The following is a 15,641-nucleotide window of genomic DNA, read 5'->3' on the forward strand; positions in this document are numbered from 1 at the left end:
GATTAAAAATCTACGGAAATCAAACTGGAGGTTGTAGGGGGGAGGGTGGGCAGATGGGGAAAACCTCCAAAAAGAAAAGCCAACTTAAAACATCCCATAAACCATTAACATATTGAAACACCACATACTGATTGACAAGTAACTACTGTAAAGGCTACACAGTGTGTTCTCAACAGGATGGTGCTGAACATTGTCTCCACAGCAGGTGCTTGGCCATCCCAGAAAAGGAAGATTTTGCATACTTCTGAATGAGTTCAATTTCCAACAAAAAGAGAAAAAAAAAAAAGAGGGGGGAAAAAAGTAGGTTCTTCACTCCAGTAAGGGGCCTATTAACAGTCTGCTTCATTAGGAAAATAATGCAGGGTTCACAAAGGTCGTAAGCTGTAAACAGTATCACTGTCCACTTGCTGACAGCAGATTTGGCAAAGGGTTCTCTCTCTACATCTCGTGTCAGTTTGAGGGCCTGGAGAGGAAGAAGAAAAAAGAAGAAAAGACAGTGAGATTACTAAATGTCAGAAAAAAACCAACCACAACAAAAAAGGCAACCAAGCAAACCTCCAAATAAAACAACAGCTTACATGAAGGAGCAATTCAGATATGTTTGCACCCAGAAGCTTCAAACATATAGCCAGGAATAAGTTGACCCTTTCTGAAAATGCTTTTCCCTTGCCAAAGTTCAAGTGTTTCTTTGCTGGCTTAGCTGCTCCCAAACAGGAAAGAAAAAGCCCTCTCTCCACTGAAAAATGATGGTCAAGTCCAATTTACAGAAACCCAGTGCATTGCCTGTTTGTTAAGCATATTTCCCAGTGAAGCAATGAAGTATCCTCCATCTTTTCTCCATTTTTCATGATCACCTTTTCTCAGCATCACCAAAAAGCTGAATAAATCTTCTGTAAGTGTTTGACATCCACCATCACCCTTGAATGACAGACAAAGAGCCTGCTCAAGACAAACAGTAAGGACCCATGAGTTTCAGTGTGGACTTTGGAGTTTTCCATTTTCCTGCTCACACAACACACCATCAACAGACAGGGTCCACCTGGCTTTAAAAACTGGGTTGGGGTTCATCTTATTTTGTGGCCAAAAAACTTTTCCATGGAGAGAGAAGCATGGGGAAGACACCTGGGATACAGCATGGAGATGACTATGAAGGGACACATTAAGTAGGTAAAACACTGAAAACAGATGAACCAAGGGGGCCAAGGGGACAGAGTTTTAAAGGTACTCAGTGGCTTAAGATATAGGCAGGCACCACATAGGGTTTTGGAAAGTTTGTGCATTTAAACATTCCTATTAAATCATCTCACATCTTCAGAAAGTCCACTTGGTAGACATCCATTGTTGCTGGGCATGTAGCTTCTGGCTCTGAAATGACTTCTGGAAACAGGGTTTGGTCCCCTCACACCACTTACCACCTTTTGAAGATTTTCCTCAAGATGAAAGATTGATGATTTTTTATACAGTGCAAGAACAAGGGGACACTGGCTGAAACCAAAAAGCCATTGAGTTGATTATAGGAATGTCTTTATTTTCAAAAGACCCTGGTATCAGGCACCCTCACGAAAAATGGTGGATTTAGTGGAGCTGCTGGTTTAATCAGGATGAGCATCTCCTGCAAGGAAGATCACTCAAAGACTGTCTCCTGTCTAAGGTGCCAGGCACTGATCCTATGATAACAATTTATTAAAATGACCTATTCTGATAATGCTAAATGATTGATGGAAATTTAATCATTTTGTCTCATGGTTATTAGAGCAACAGTGTGACAGCTGCTCCCTGTGCCATTAGGGGAGAACTTCATTCAGCACAGCTTAGGGAGCAGACAGATTGTGCATTTCACCCAAACAAAATTTGGCTTTAGCCTTAATTATGTGGAGGGGTTTGGGGTAGACTGTCTTGTGAATAAAAGGATTTCTGACTGGATCAACATATTGATTTCTTCATTTTCGAAGGGCAAATTAACGCTGGCTGTTCGTTAATGTGACTGCCTGGCAATGACTCCATTTGTGTGTCCCAATGGCCTAACAAGGTCAGCAGAAGATACCCAGACAGGCCTGGTAGCCCCCACCAAAACCTGCCTAGTGGCTCATATGCAGCTCAAACAAGTGCAAGCCCATTTCTCTACTTCTTAAAACCTGAGCATCAGAGGGAGCTGGAAAATAGTGACTTCCCAAAGTGCAACATCCTCTGAAGGCAAGGCTCAGGTCCCAAATGCCACAGCCCAGCAAGTCAGCTCCCTCTCAGGCAGCTGCCAGTTATGCTGAGCATGGGCTTAACTGTGGCACGTGTGAGAAGTCTTGCTGACTTTAAATAAAGCTATTGATTAAATGAGTCCAGAAACTCCCAATAAAGTACCAGACTATTGCTTAACGTTTAAATTAAAAATCTAGGTGGTATATTACACTATGCAACCAAGGGACAAGAAAAAACTGGAGATGGGTTAAGTTGAGCATCTTTTGTGGAAGTGGCATTGCCTGATATTTTTTCCTGAGTGACCTGTACTTCTGACAGTGCCAACATTCTGGAGACAGATACACGGCTGAGTTGTGCATCACATAGCAGAACCAAACCACACTCCATTTCCACAGCTCTGCTTACATGGACTTTGCAAATGGATTAAAAAATGAAAATAGGCAGATCAAAGTCTTAACCTGCCCCTCTTCAAATGACCCTGTTAAAAGTCTGTCATAGACCCACATGCTCTTGCTTTCTGTCTCACCACAAATAGACTCTGTTTATCCTGAATTAGTGGCCCGATGCTCCAGGGCAATGAAAACTGTATCAAGGCAGGGAAACAAGTGCTCCAGTCACATCACCATTTATCACAGAACCATAGAATGGTTTGGGCTGGAAGGGACTTTAAAAATTGCCTAGTCCAATCCCCCTGAAGTCAGCAAGGACATCTTCAACTAGATCAGGTTGCTCATAGCCCCATCCAACCTGGCCTTGAACACATCCATAGATGGGTAATCCTCCACTTCACTGAGCAACCTGTTGTGGTGTTTCACCACTCTCACTGTAAAAAACTTCTTCCTTGTATTTTATCTAAATCTCCCCTCTTCTGGTTTAAAACAACTACCCCTTGTCCTACTGCAACAGGCCCTGCTAAAAGCTTTGCAAACCTTCATGCAGGAGATGAGATGTCCCCTTCTTCTGTCCTATTCTCTGCCCTCCCATCCTCTGCCTTGCTACTGACCAGTTACAAATGCTACTCTTACTTTGCTCTGTGGCCAAGCTGACTGGCTCTGATTTCCCTCCAGCAACGACATTTCTTCACCTCTGTCTCACATCATTCCATCACTTAACTGGAGGGCCATTTCCCAAGCCCCATGACAGCTTGTGCACCCCTGGAGCAGCTCTGAAGAATCATTTGCCACCTATTACTTTCTCCCTTTGATTCCCAGTGGTGCCAATTATGCCACACTGGAAATTTCTTCAGAACAGAAAGGTGATGCAGTGATGCTCCCCAGAGCATGGCATAGGTAATGTGCCCTGGTCCATCAGTGAGCCAGCACAGCAATCAGCACATACAGCTTTCTGTTGGAAAAAAGGGTATGTGCTCCCTTACACAAGTATGGTATAAGAAGCTGTACTACCAACACACAGTGCCTCTGTATGGCAGCCTAACATGGACCTCCTGGAAGAAGATCTGGCTGGAAGGTTTGTTGAGTGGATCTCATCTTGGAAAATACCACCATTTAGAGGTCTGTAAAACAAATGCTCTCCCTGAGTACCGCTTTGCAACAAATCTCCAGGGGCAGGAAATCCCAGTAACTACTTTTACTGTCTAGACACTTGGGATGGAAACATTTCCAAGGAAACTTGTGTCCTTTAGTGACAGATGTGCATTCGTTATGGTGCCTGTGCTCTGAGATTTGTCATCACCTCCAGCAAGAGTTTCTCCTCCAAAGTGGGGGTAGGCTCAAAAAGCAAGACTTGATTATGTGTGGTTACAAGTTAACATTCTGCCTGAAGTTTCACAGTGAAAGACCAAAAAATACACAGAATTTGTTTAGAAACAAGTAAGAAAGATAACTACTGTGGCCAGTATCTTTCGATATTGCCAGAATTACAGCATGATATTTTTATTTCAAGCACAATAAAAATTGGAAATCCCTATGCCACAGTGACACCCCACAGGCTTAGCACATGCTGCACTAGGATGGCTCTGTGCTGAGGGACAACACTGAGGTCAGAGGACAAAGCCCAGTGACAGACAAAAGAGTTGGCAATTCAATGGGCTTTTTTTCCCTGAGCTTTCAGGCATGTTGCAACTTCACCTCTTTAAATTCTACTTGTAAAAATAGATCTTTCCCAGCTCAGAACTGGGGGCAGTGACTAAGGGAGAAGGATGGAAAGAGGAAGAATGCCAGCACAGAACCAGGACTTATGTGAGCTAAATTGTTGCCATGCTGGTAACTGCAAAAGCTCATAAAGCATGGAAACGTCCCTTTTCCTTCTGTTGCTGCTCTTTTTCCAAGAAATGCTGCAAGCCATAGGAGACAACTGAGTATTTTGGAAGCAAGTGTAACTTAAGACAGCAGATCATTTTCTCATCCTGTATCAGCTCCCTGGGAAGAAAGGCCAGAACTGTAGTGAGCTGCCACAGCTATTTATAAGCAGGTTATTCTGATATCCCACCTTGACCATAGAAAAGTCCAGGCTGGAAGGTATCAGCATCATCTGGTCCAAACTTCTGTTCAAGGCAAGGCCTTAGTTTAGGTTATTCAGGATCCTGTCAAGTATGGAGTATCTACAGCAAAGGAAAATCCACTACTCCTCTGGGCAGTTCATTTTACCCTCAAAGGTGGGTACAGTCCCTTCTACCCATTTACAGTTGAAAAGGAAACACTGTTGATACGCAATTGCTGTTGAGAACCATCGTATCTGGCTGGGTTTAATCTTCTGCCCTGGCCAACACATAAGAGCTTAGATACAGGACAACTCTCTCCATAGGGTCATCAGGATTCTTACTTGGCAACCTTTTGGTCAATTTTATTCCCTGCCTTTTGCTCAGGAGCCCTAGGAGTGGGGTGGAAATCCTGCCAGTTATGGGTGACACTGCCACTGACTGAGAGACATCAGCCTGGGTGTTCAACACAGCCATTTTTAGGCAGGGTGCTACTGGACTAGAGGAAGAAGGTCAAAAATACTTGCAAAATATATCCTTTGTTAGGGGTAAAGCCCATCAGCTGGAATAACTGTGCTTTCTTTAGGCATCTGGGAGCACCGGGAAGGAGATGTCTACTGTGGACCACAAAAGAATGTGTAACTACTGCACCTGTGCAAGATCAGAGAAGGATTTTGCTTGCATTTTTGAATCTGAAGTAAAAGAGTCATATTTTAGAGTAAAAAGTACCTGCATGGCTAGAAACATCCTGAATTATGGGTTTATAGTGTCATGGAAACATGCTCTGTACCTGTTATTCTGAATGTGCTCACAGAGTTTCTTTTTCCTTTGCCAGGTACCAAGCCTATTTTGAAAACATCCTCCCTGCTATGGAATCTTCTTGTTTTCCTCTGCAGTAAGTTGAAAATGAGAGGCCAATACCATGTTGATAAAAGGCAGGACATCTTCCATCCATCATGACTTGCAAGTGGCAGAAAAGGCAAGAGAAGGAAGGTCCTACCTCAAAAGCAGATTTTATCTACATTTGTATGAAATTAATTACCTATAAAAGCCAGGAGATGCAGGCAGTGCGAGGGGAAAACAATGGGCAAGACATTCAGCTCAGCTGTAAAAGTGCAAAAACGCAAGCCATTCTCCACAGAATCATCAAGGAAAAGTGGCTTTTTCCCTGGAGTAATGGCAAACAGCCGTGGCTGCACAGCAGCTTCCGCTAGCCAAGCTGCATCCCTGTCCGATTACTGCTCAGCAGATGTCCCCTCTGCCAGCCTCCAATAACTGCCACCCTGTGCAGTAATCTGAGTGGAAAAGCTGATTAAACAGCTCCGGCAGACTGGAGCAGAGCGGGGCATTCCCACCACCCAGCCAGAGGTACCTGATTTAACAGGGTCAGAGTCCCCACACACTGCTAGGGACTTGGTCAGGGACAGTGCTGATGGGAACATCCTGCTGGAGATCCTTCAGCATTGGCACCAGGAGCCCAGGGTGGTGGTGCATAAGCTTCCTTCCTTCATCCCCCTTCCCCAGGCCAGGACAGAAAGGCTGGCTATTGGCATACAGTGCTACTCAAACGTGCACTCCTGCTGCCCATGCTGTACCTGTGCTTTTTGGCTGTCATCAACACAAGACAAACCTCTCCAGCTGTCAGTTCATCACCTGGGCTGAGTGCCCAATTGCTGTGAAAAAAAGATCTCGACCTTTCCTCAGCTGCATGACGCTATGTTTCTAAAAAGGAGTTCATATTACGCACTTCTTCAAGAAAATATGCTTTCATGGGGGCTATTTAAAAGTCTGGCTCAAAGGAAGGAATGAACAAAGAAAAGCCACCTGTAACCAGCCCAGCTAGCAGGCAAACCATATATCGAGGGACCAACACTGATCTATCTGCAGCTCTAAACAATCATTATGGCTCATTCACATGATAAAGATGATTTGCAAAGAGTCATTCTGTAACAAAACCTGTGCACTGCTGATCCAAGGTGGAAAGCACTGGGGAGACCAGTTGATGCAGGCTGTTCTAAAAATATCAGTTTGTGCTGTCATCTGGTGAGAGTATGTCATCCTGTAATCTTAGCATCTGCAGGGACAGCAAGTTTCTGCCTAATTATTGCTGCTGAATCACATGACAAAGCATGAGGTACTAAAAAATACATCTATATAAAACACCAACAGAAGAACACCCAAACCACAGGATAAGACCACTGTCCTGGCTTCAGCTGCTGTACACTCACAACACAAGCCTGCGGAGGCAATCCTGGTTTTTACAGATCTTTTCCCTGGGTTAATAAAACCCCAAACCATAAACCCAGATTAAAAACACATCAGAACAAAAAAGCCCTACTCCCAGAAGGAGTGAGCAATTCATTGTGTTTGTGTGTCAGCTCCTGCTGCCTTCTCACAGCAAAAGCCACAGCATCCCTGCAAGCCCAGGACTGGCCCCTGCATGCAAGGGGCTTTGATGAGCTTCAGTGAGACCTCATGAGGGGCAGCCCCAATGGGGGTTGCCCAACTTTCCCCTCTCCTCCTCCCCAGCAGCCAAAAGCACAGTTTGCTCCTGTGCCACTGATGTGTTCCCCAGCCACCAAGGAGCCTGCTCAGGGCACGCCCTCCTTGGAGTTGAAGGGATCCCTGTTCCCCACAAAATACATTTCCTACATAGATATTTTTGTACAAAGACTAAACTTGGTATGTGCGGTGTTCAGCTAGTCACAAAACCACCTTTCAAAACTTGGGCTGGCAGAAACAACACTTAAATGTTACAAGTACCACCACCTTAACCACTAGCCTACTAGAAATGGAACAGAAGAATGTGCTGCTCTTGAATTTCCTTTAGATGTTTTAAAGGCAGACAGCCCCACCTTAGCTCTGTGTAAGAAACCTGGCAGCTCTATCCCTAAGACCTCATTTTTGAAAAAGAGGAGGAAGTGCAGCTATGGTCCTGAGTCAATGTCCTCAGGTAAGAGGTCCACCAACTTTGATTTCTACATTACAGCTTTCATGGGCAGAAGATTTCTGGCAGAAAACAAATATCATCTTCTTTGTGGCAAACTGTACAGAACTCTCTGTTTCAAAACTCCACCCAAATGGAGACCTTTGACTACCTATTTTCACTTTTAAGATGGTGTTGTAAACATGAAGTCACCCTCAGGCCTATTCATCTTTGATATGAATTGTACACAGAAAGAGGTTGAACACCAATTAACAAATTGGTGTGTAGTCTGAGCTGATATGGACTAATGAAATACAGACATTTTGTTAGGTTCCCTAAGATTTTTTTCATCAGAGATGTTAATCATCGAGTGTGAACATTACATGATGTTGCTATTTGCACCTTGTGTACTCTGCAGTAAGATGATGTGGGACCTACATGATACAAAGGGGAAATGAGTGACTTGAACTAATCTGTCAAGTATTTTACAAGTAATTTTCAAACAAGTCAATGTGAGTCCAGCACAGCTCTATTACAGAGCCCAGAGGTGTACTGCTAAATGACACATTGAAATCTCTTTCAGAAGATGCAGCTTAGATGAGTTTTTCAGACTATGACACCAGCTCAAGTAGTTCCTGCCCTGCTCATGCTGAGCCTTTCTCCACCCCATGCACAACATCCTGCCAGCATTGCTGCCTGCGCGGTGCCATTGTAAACTGGATCAGTCAAACAACCAGGTAAAAGCAACTTCTTGGATGGGTTTTGATGCTGGAGAAAATGTTTGCCCAAGCATCAACTGTTCACCAGCTCCTAACCTTCCAGGCAGCAGCAAATGTCCCCAGTACTCTCCCCTGATGCTCTGTTTTGAGATTACTCTTTGGCAAAAGTCAAATTCCTTTGGACTTCCCAGGTGAGACAGACCTCAGAGCAAAGTGCAGAGTTGTGGGAACCCCAGACTAAGAGAAGAACTCACTAATTTCAAAATAAAAGGTATTCTAGAGACAGGTGAGGGAATAGTGATATCTTTATTTATTGATAAACCAGCTGAAATACCAAGGTGATGATTATCTGAGTGGGTGGAGGGCATTATCCAGTGCTTTTGGAAAGCAGGTAGAGATAAGAGGAATAGAGGCCTCAGTCAGAATAAGAGGAAAAAATTATGGCTGAGTGAACAAAACAAGAAAAAAAAACAACTTATTTTCTCCATTCCTTCTTGTAAGAGAAAAAAAACCCAAACCAAACCCAAATTCATTTATATGCCTCAATGAGGACCCTCTGAAAGGCTGGGCATGGGCAGCCTCATGGGCACAGGTTGGTGGGGTGGGATTGGGCAGGGCTCTTTGCAGGGACCATGCACAGACTTGCGTGCAGCAAATGTGCACAGCCACTAAACCCGAAACAGCAGCACCTCCTGCAGGGTTTTAAAAATTTCCCTACGAAGAAATTGTAGTTGATTTTCTTCCAAAGTAAACCTCCCTCTACACTTAAGTATGTAAAAATTAAATACCTATGTACTTGCCTTCTTTCTTCCTGAAAACTGACTCCAATGTTTCTCTTATTTTTCATAGAAAACAGAGCACTCACTATTCCTAGGTATGCCAATAATCCATTGTAACTGCTTCTGCCTGCCTGCAAAACACACCTGGCCACCCTTGTGAAATGGATTTAGCACAAGCAATTGCCAGGTTGTTCTGCCGAAAGCGTTCCCCAGGCTTTGGGCTTGTAAAGATTCATTACTGGGGTCACGAACACTGCTGAGAGAAGATTTTAATTCAGGGATCCCTGTTGCTACAGAGGAGAAGTAACCAGGAAAAGCAATTCAGAACAACTGCATCTGATGTCATGCGAGGAGCCCCTATCAAAACATGAGATGCTCATACGGAGGCAAACTCTCAAACAGCGCTGCTTAACAGATGAGGAAGGGTGCATGATGAACCAGCTCAGCAGAAATCATCTGCGCTTGCACCTGATACCAGAGGCACCCCGCAGCAGCCGGTCCACTTGTCAGGGAGAGGCAGAGAGGCTTCCACAGATGACTGGACAGTAATCCACCGAGGAGAGCTGTCTCGTTAATAAATCTGTCCTCTGCAATGAGACTCCGCTCACACAGATGTGTCAGTTCCTTTATTCAGAGGGAGCAGCCTGAAAAAGATCACGGCAGCTCTGCTTTCCCTGGATGCCAGAGGCCGGGGTGGAGAGGCAGCAGGGAGCAGCAGTGAGGAAGGAGGTTAGGTGCTGTGTCTCCTCTGTGCTGCCCACGCAAGTCCCCCTGCGGCAGCTGCTACCTACATGCAGCAAGTGAACCTGTGCGAGCAGGAGGCTGCCCTATTTGCCTGTGTCAAGCAAAAATGTCAATAACATCTATTTTTCAGGCCCCATTTGACAGATTGTACTGCTGGATGTTGCACAGCAATAAAGCTCCAACAGCCTTTTTTTTTTTACATCATTCAAAGAAGGCTTTTAAAACCAAGCAGCTCACGCATCTGAAGGATGAGAGAACTGGTCAGCAAGCACGACCTTCTGTAAATTTTTGCATCCTCATCCTTGAATCAATTCTCTTTTTTCCCCCCTTTCTTTTCCTAATTTCTCCAGCACTGGAACTGAAGAAACCCCAAAATTCCTCTGTGGTCCTGGCCTTGCCAAGTTGCTGCCTTGCTCAGGGTCATTGTCCTCTGACCCTGGGACACAGTGTCCTCTACAGCCCATCTCCACAGCTCATCTCCTGGCCATGCACTGCAATGCTTCTGCTATGAGAGAGAAGATGTGCAGAAACCAGAGGAAATCCTTCCACTGACAGAGAAAGGGCTGTGCACACCAATTACTTCTCTGGAGCACAGCAGCTCTGCAGATTGAAAGGAGGATGCCTGGGCAGCCTTGCTCTCCCTCACAGAGAGCAGACCACAGCACATCTCCTGAGGTGCTCCACACACACAGGAAACAGGAAAACATTCAGGAGGTTCACCACTGCTGCTCACTTACCACAAAGCTTCCCCTTGAACATCTAACTGTGAAACAGTGAATGAAAATGCAATTAAAGATGAAAGGGGCAAATTATGCACTGTAAAGTCAAAGGACACTGACTCCTTCTTTCCATCCTTCACCTGGAAAATGAGAAAGCTTGAAGTAAGCTGTAAACTGAATGAATGCCTCATTTAACCTCACCACTGCAATGCTCTACATACTATTCTGAGGTTAATAGAACACTTTCAATAATTTATAGCTAACTTTTTATCCTACTAAATTTTGAAATTTACTCCCTTATACTAATAAATAAACAAAGGAGAAAGGGCACTTTGTGTAGCACCTGCCCTATGAGTCAGGGAATATATATGTGTAAGCAGGCAGGGGTATGGGCAGGAGCCTGCAGAATCACAAAAGGATGACAGAAATAATGATTACAAGTTGAAATGTCCCCAGCTGTGTAAAATAAGCAACGAAAAAAACATTTCAATTTTGAAAAAAATTAATCTGGAGAAGCTCACATTTAAAATCACCTATGTCAGAACCCAAACCTACAGATACTCCCTTGGAGGAGTCCAAAAGAAAAATGTATCTACCCCACTCGGGGGCAGGGGGAGGAGGACAACAATTACTGCATACTTTAAACATCAAACTCAGGACATTCCTGAGACCAGGATCCCACCAATATATAATTCCTCCATTTGGTATCTTCTTTTTGGCCAAGAAATACAATTTTAAGACAAAGCGAACCCAAACAACTTTCCTAGTTTCCACAGCAGCAGCACAACTGTGATTCTGCCCAGATCTGTCCCACACACCTGATCCCCAGTGAGTGCAAAGACACTCTTCCTCCTCCCCAGCAGCAGCACTGCTCCACTGACTGCAGAGCCCCTCACCCCATCCCTGTGTTACACAGCTTGGCTACATGTGGCATTGGCTACAAGAAAGAATCCATCTGTTGCGACTTCAAAGAACACGAGTTAGAACTCTGCGATTCCTAAAACCCACAAATATTCCACCTTGGTTTGCCTGATTTGTCATTAACATTTCTCATGCCTAAATTAAGAAGGACGCTGAGCACCAGATGCGTGCTGACAGTGTTTCAGTCGAACAGCTTTTATAGCCTAGCCTCATTTCCCTCCACACCTCCACGTTTCTTGGTTGTGCCTGTTGCATACCAACACACAGCAAGCCATCACAAGCCAAATTACTATTATTAGTGTAGACTAACTATTAAGGGTTTGGTGCAAACTCCAATAAAACTAAGGAACCAATTATTTTACCACATCTATGGGGCACTGACCTGTTTGCCCATTTTCCCTGTTCTCAAAGATCCTTCAGCCTGGTACCCAACTCTGTGATGAAGCCTGTTTAGCACCAGTGAAGTTCCCCACATTCAGACTGACAACGTTCTGAGCTGAGATGAGGGAATCAAAGTTAAAATCCAGCCCATCGGCATCCATGAGTTCACTGCGGATAATGGACTCCATGTCACACTCCAGGCTCCCATTGAAAATATCCAGGTCCAAGTCACTTGGGAATTTCTCATGTCCCATGACCGGGAGGTTCACGCTAGAGGAGTACAAAGAGGAGCCTGACAGCGGGTCAGAAAGTGTTTGCATAGACTGATTGACAGGCGACTGCTGATGTTTGGTGGATCCCAAGCTGTTGGAGTCACTCAAGCCTATGTTACTGATGGAATTGGACAAGGCACGGCTGCCACTGAGAGAGGAGTTGTGGGACTGGTGCTGGTGATGGGACAGGTTCTGATTGACCAGACCGCCCTGGCTGGACTGCGCGGCAAACGACATCATGGGGTCGTTGCGGAGCATTATATTCCTGCGGGAATTCTGGGCGGACACAGCTGTGCTGGCTTGTGACATGAGTGGGTCAGACTGTGTCATCATGACGTCGCTGTGACTAAGTGCATCAGAGGTGAGGAGATCCTGCAGTGTCTGGTTGTTGTAATGAGAAATGGAAGAGAAGGTGGCCTGCTTGTTCTCCTGAATTGTCTGCATGGGCGACTGGCGGAGGGAATTCAGGGACGACGGCCCGAACACAGCGTTGTTGAAACTACTTGACGGGGAGCCCAGCCCTGAACCTTTGGAACCATAAGGAAAACTGGAGCTTCTCTGCATTATCCCTCCTGTGGGTGACTGCTGGGACGGAGGGAGTGTTATATTGTCCAAGAGATCATCCATGAGGTTATCTGTCAGTCCATCATTCAAGTTCATTGTCCCAGCCATATCAGTCAACCTAGGCAACTCCACAGTACATGGTTTGTTTACCGATGGGGACAAGCTCGATGGACTACTGTACAGCATGGGAGAAAGTGGAGCATCGTCATCTTGGACATCATCGAGCTCGGTGCTTGCCAAAATTGGTGACAAGCGGCCACTGATCGTACTGGCGTTTGAATTTGTACGGGAGCGAAAATCTGTCCATGCATCCAGCTCATCGCTGCTGCGGGACGTGGGACTCCCTGGCCACTTGGAGAGCTGGGAAGGGCTGTCCTCACTTGTCTCCTGGGCAGTCTGCAGGGCTGCCTTTTTCTTTGCCGCCCGCCCTCTGCTCTTCGTGTACTTGTTGCTGTTGTCCATTGACACAGCACGTCTCCGGGGCGCCTTGCCGCCTTTTCCACCATCTGGATTGATCATCCACCAAGAGCTTTTCCCGGTGCCTTCATTCTGCACCCTGACGAAGCGGCTGTGGAGTGACAAGTTGTGCCTGATCGAATTCTGCAGGAAAGGAACAAAACAAAACGTCAAGACCAGTGCCCCACTTGTTTTACAACCCAAATCTCAATCATTAAACCAACCTCTCATGCTAACAGCAACGTGAATAAAATCATAGGACCTTCCCGGACATCTCTATGGATTTCTCTAGTGCTGGATATGGGAGGGCTGGAGTGTGACGGTGGCATGCCAGTGTGCTGCTGTAAAGCAAGCCCCGAGCTTGTGCTAGCTGTGCGCTCCTCATGCCCATCTCTACACCTCTAAAAGTTGCATCATAAGAAAAGGAGTGTGATATTCCTGCTAGGAAGGAGCTAGATGTTTCTCTGTTACTTTTGACTCAGGACAAACCTCTATACTATCAGTAATCTTGCCATCAGTTCCTTGAAATAAAAATTGCAAAGGCACAGCAAAAATCTGGCTGGAGGGGTAGTCACACTCATCGCAGCCTCTGCAAATGTCTTTTTAATTCTTCATGGGCACGTGTGCTGTATATTTGTTATAATAATTCTCAAGAAAAATGCAAGTGGTGTTGCTCCTCTCCCACAGGCACTCTGTGCATGACTAAGCTGTACTTTCTCTCTTGATTAGAGGCACCAGAATTACGCCCGTACGGCAGTAGCTGGCCAGCTGTCCCCTCGCTATAGTATCCTCACAGTTTTCAAAACATGATGTGACACAGTATGCAACGATATCCCTGTCCCTGTAAGCTGCTGGATGCTGAGCTGCAGAAAGCTCCTGTACACAGCTGCATACTCTGTGCTGAACAGGATGCCACGAAATGCAGTGCTCTCAGGGGACCCTGCACACAGTCTGCTCTTGCATCCTACCTGCTTGCACTAGTCAGCAACACTGAGCTGCCCAAAAACCACGTTGGCTCAAACTGATGATCATCACCTCAGAAGCAGAAAGAGCCTGAGAACACCAGTCCACGGTAACCCCAGAGAAACAGCACCAGATTTGAACCAAAATAACTGAGATAAAAATCCCACTCCACTCATCCTGCTGATCTTTGGGCTTCAAATATGGATCAAAGAAAGGAAAAGCAAATAGTTTTGTTAGTGTGAATGCTTCCAGGTTTGGTAAACCAGCATTTTTTTCCCATGTGGAAGCCAAAAGATTCCTGGAGCTATCCCATATCTCTTTGAAAAGCCCATTGTGCTATTCCTTCAAGTTTAAAGACCTGCAGAGTTCTTTTTTCTTACATTTTGTCAATTACCAGGTATATCTATGAAAAGGATAAAACCACATTTGTCCTATCAACATCTTTTAAAAACACAAAGTCAACAAGACCGTAACACAATCAAACCATTCACAACAAGTGTCCTTCATTTACAAAAAACACTGAAGAAACTCCAGATTTAAATGGGCGAAGAATGAATCAATCAACAAATCATTCACAAGCTCCTCAACATTTGCATCCTTAGGATAAATGGATGCTTGACATAAGTAAACTGGAGATACATATAAAGAAGTACAGACCAGCTTTTTTTTTTAAACAACTCTTTTCCGTATAAAACGCCTTTTTTTCTCCACTGTTGAGCATAGTGGTTTTTGTCAGATTGTGAAATGGAAAACATGCCTGAAGTTCTCGCACGCAGACAGCAGACGTGGTTGTGATTATCACTTAATGAAAAGAGAAATCATACGGACCACGCTTCAAAACAGCAACTGTTATGTTTTAAACAATTTACACAAAGCAGCAGATCAGACTTTGCTGACATGCTCAAGAGAAGTTTGAGTCACTGCCTCAGCTACGAACGTGTCCTTCTCTGAGGAACTATCATGCTATCAAAATATGGTGGATTGAGTTGCACCATAATAATTCTTCACTCTAAGGAGGGAAAAAGCTTTTTATTGTTTAACTGATGACATTTTAACCATATTTTGAGTCTGGCAACAGTCTGACTTCTAGTAACTAGGCACCACTCCTTACTTCCTCAGGTTTCTCCCTGTAAAACTGGCTGGAGAACTGATTTTTTTTTTAATAACCTTTGTTGATATTGAAGCTTGTACTGCATCTCTGCAGGTAGCTCTCACCCTCATTCCCTGTAACTTCCATGGACAACCACTTGTGAGAACATCTGCATGGGGATTTCTCCATGCAAAGACCCAGGCCAGGCCTTGGCCAGGCCAAGCTATACAAACCATGCTGTTGCCCACCTAAAAATGTTGAGTGTAAGAATAAATGCCATTGTGACTCTTGCTAATGAAAAATAAATCTTAGAAAACACACAGTAGAAACACCCAAGGTGGCGTATGCAGTGTGCCATGCACAGCTTCAGATATAAAAACACTCAGCCAAAGTGCCAGCAGCTAACAGTTTCCAGCCTATAGTATTCTTATAAAAGGGCTTATTTCTGCTGGTGGTATCCGTAGTATGAAACTATTT

General features: G+C 44.8%; 1 protein-coding gene across 1 annotated transcript in view; it reads right to left on the reverse strand.

Annotated features, from left to right (window-relative positions):
* Positions 1-325: 325 nt before the first annotated feature.
* The window catches only part of FOXO3 (forkhead box O3), an 86,315-nt gene continuing 70,999 nt past the window's right edge, over positions 326-15,641 (reverse strand). Inside the window, exons 2-3 of the mRNA XM_085056198.1 lie at positions 11,821-13,255; positions 326-463 (exon numbers count right to left, since the gene is read on the reverse strand). Of these exons, the coding sequence (XP_084912324.1) occupies positions 11,855-13,255 (1,401 nt within the window). The 3' untranslated portion in view covers positions 326-463; positions 11,821-11,854. The remainder of the gene's footprint in view (positions 464-11,820; positions 13,256-15,641) is intronic.

This window comes from Lichenostomus cassidix, chromosome 3 (assembly GCF_008360975.1).
Source record: "Lichenostomus cassidix isolate B80296 chromosome 3, HeHo_3.0, whole genome shotgun sequence".
Classification (NCBI taxonomy): domain Eukaryota; kingdom Metazoa; phylum Chordata; class Aves; order Passeriformes; family Meliphagidae; genus Lichenostomus; species Lichenostomus cassidix.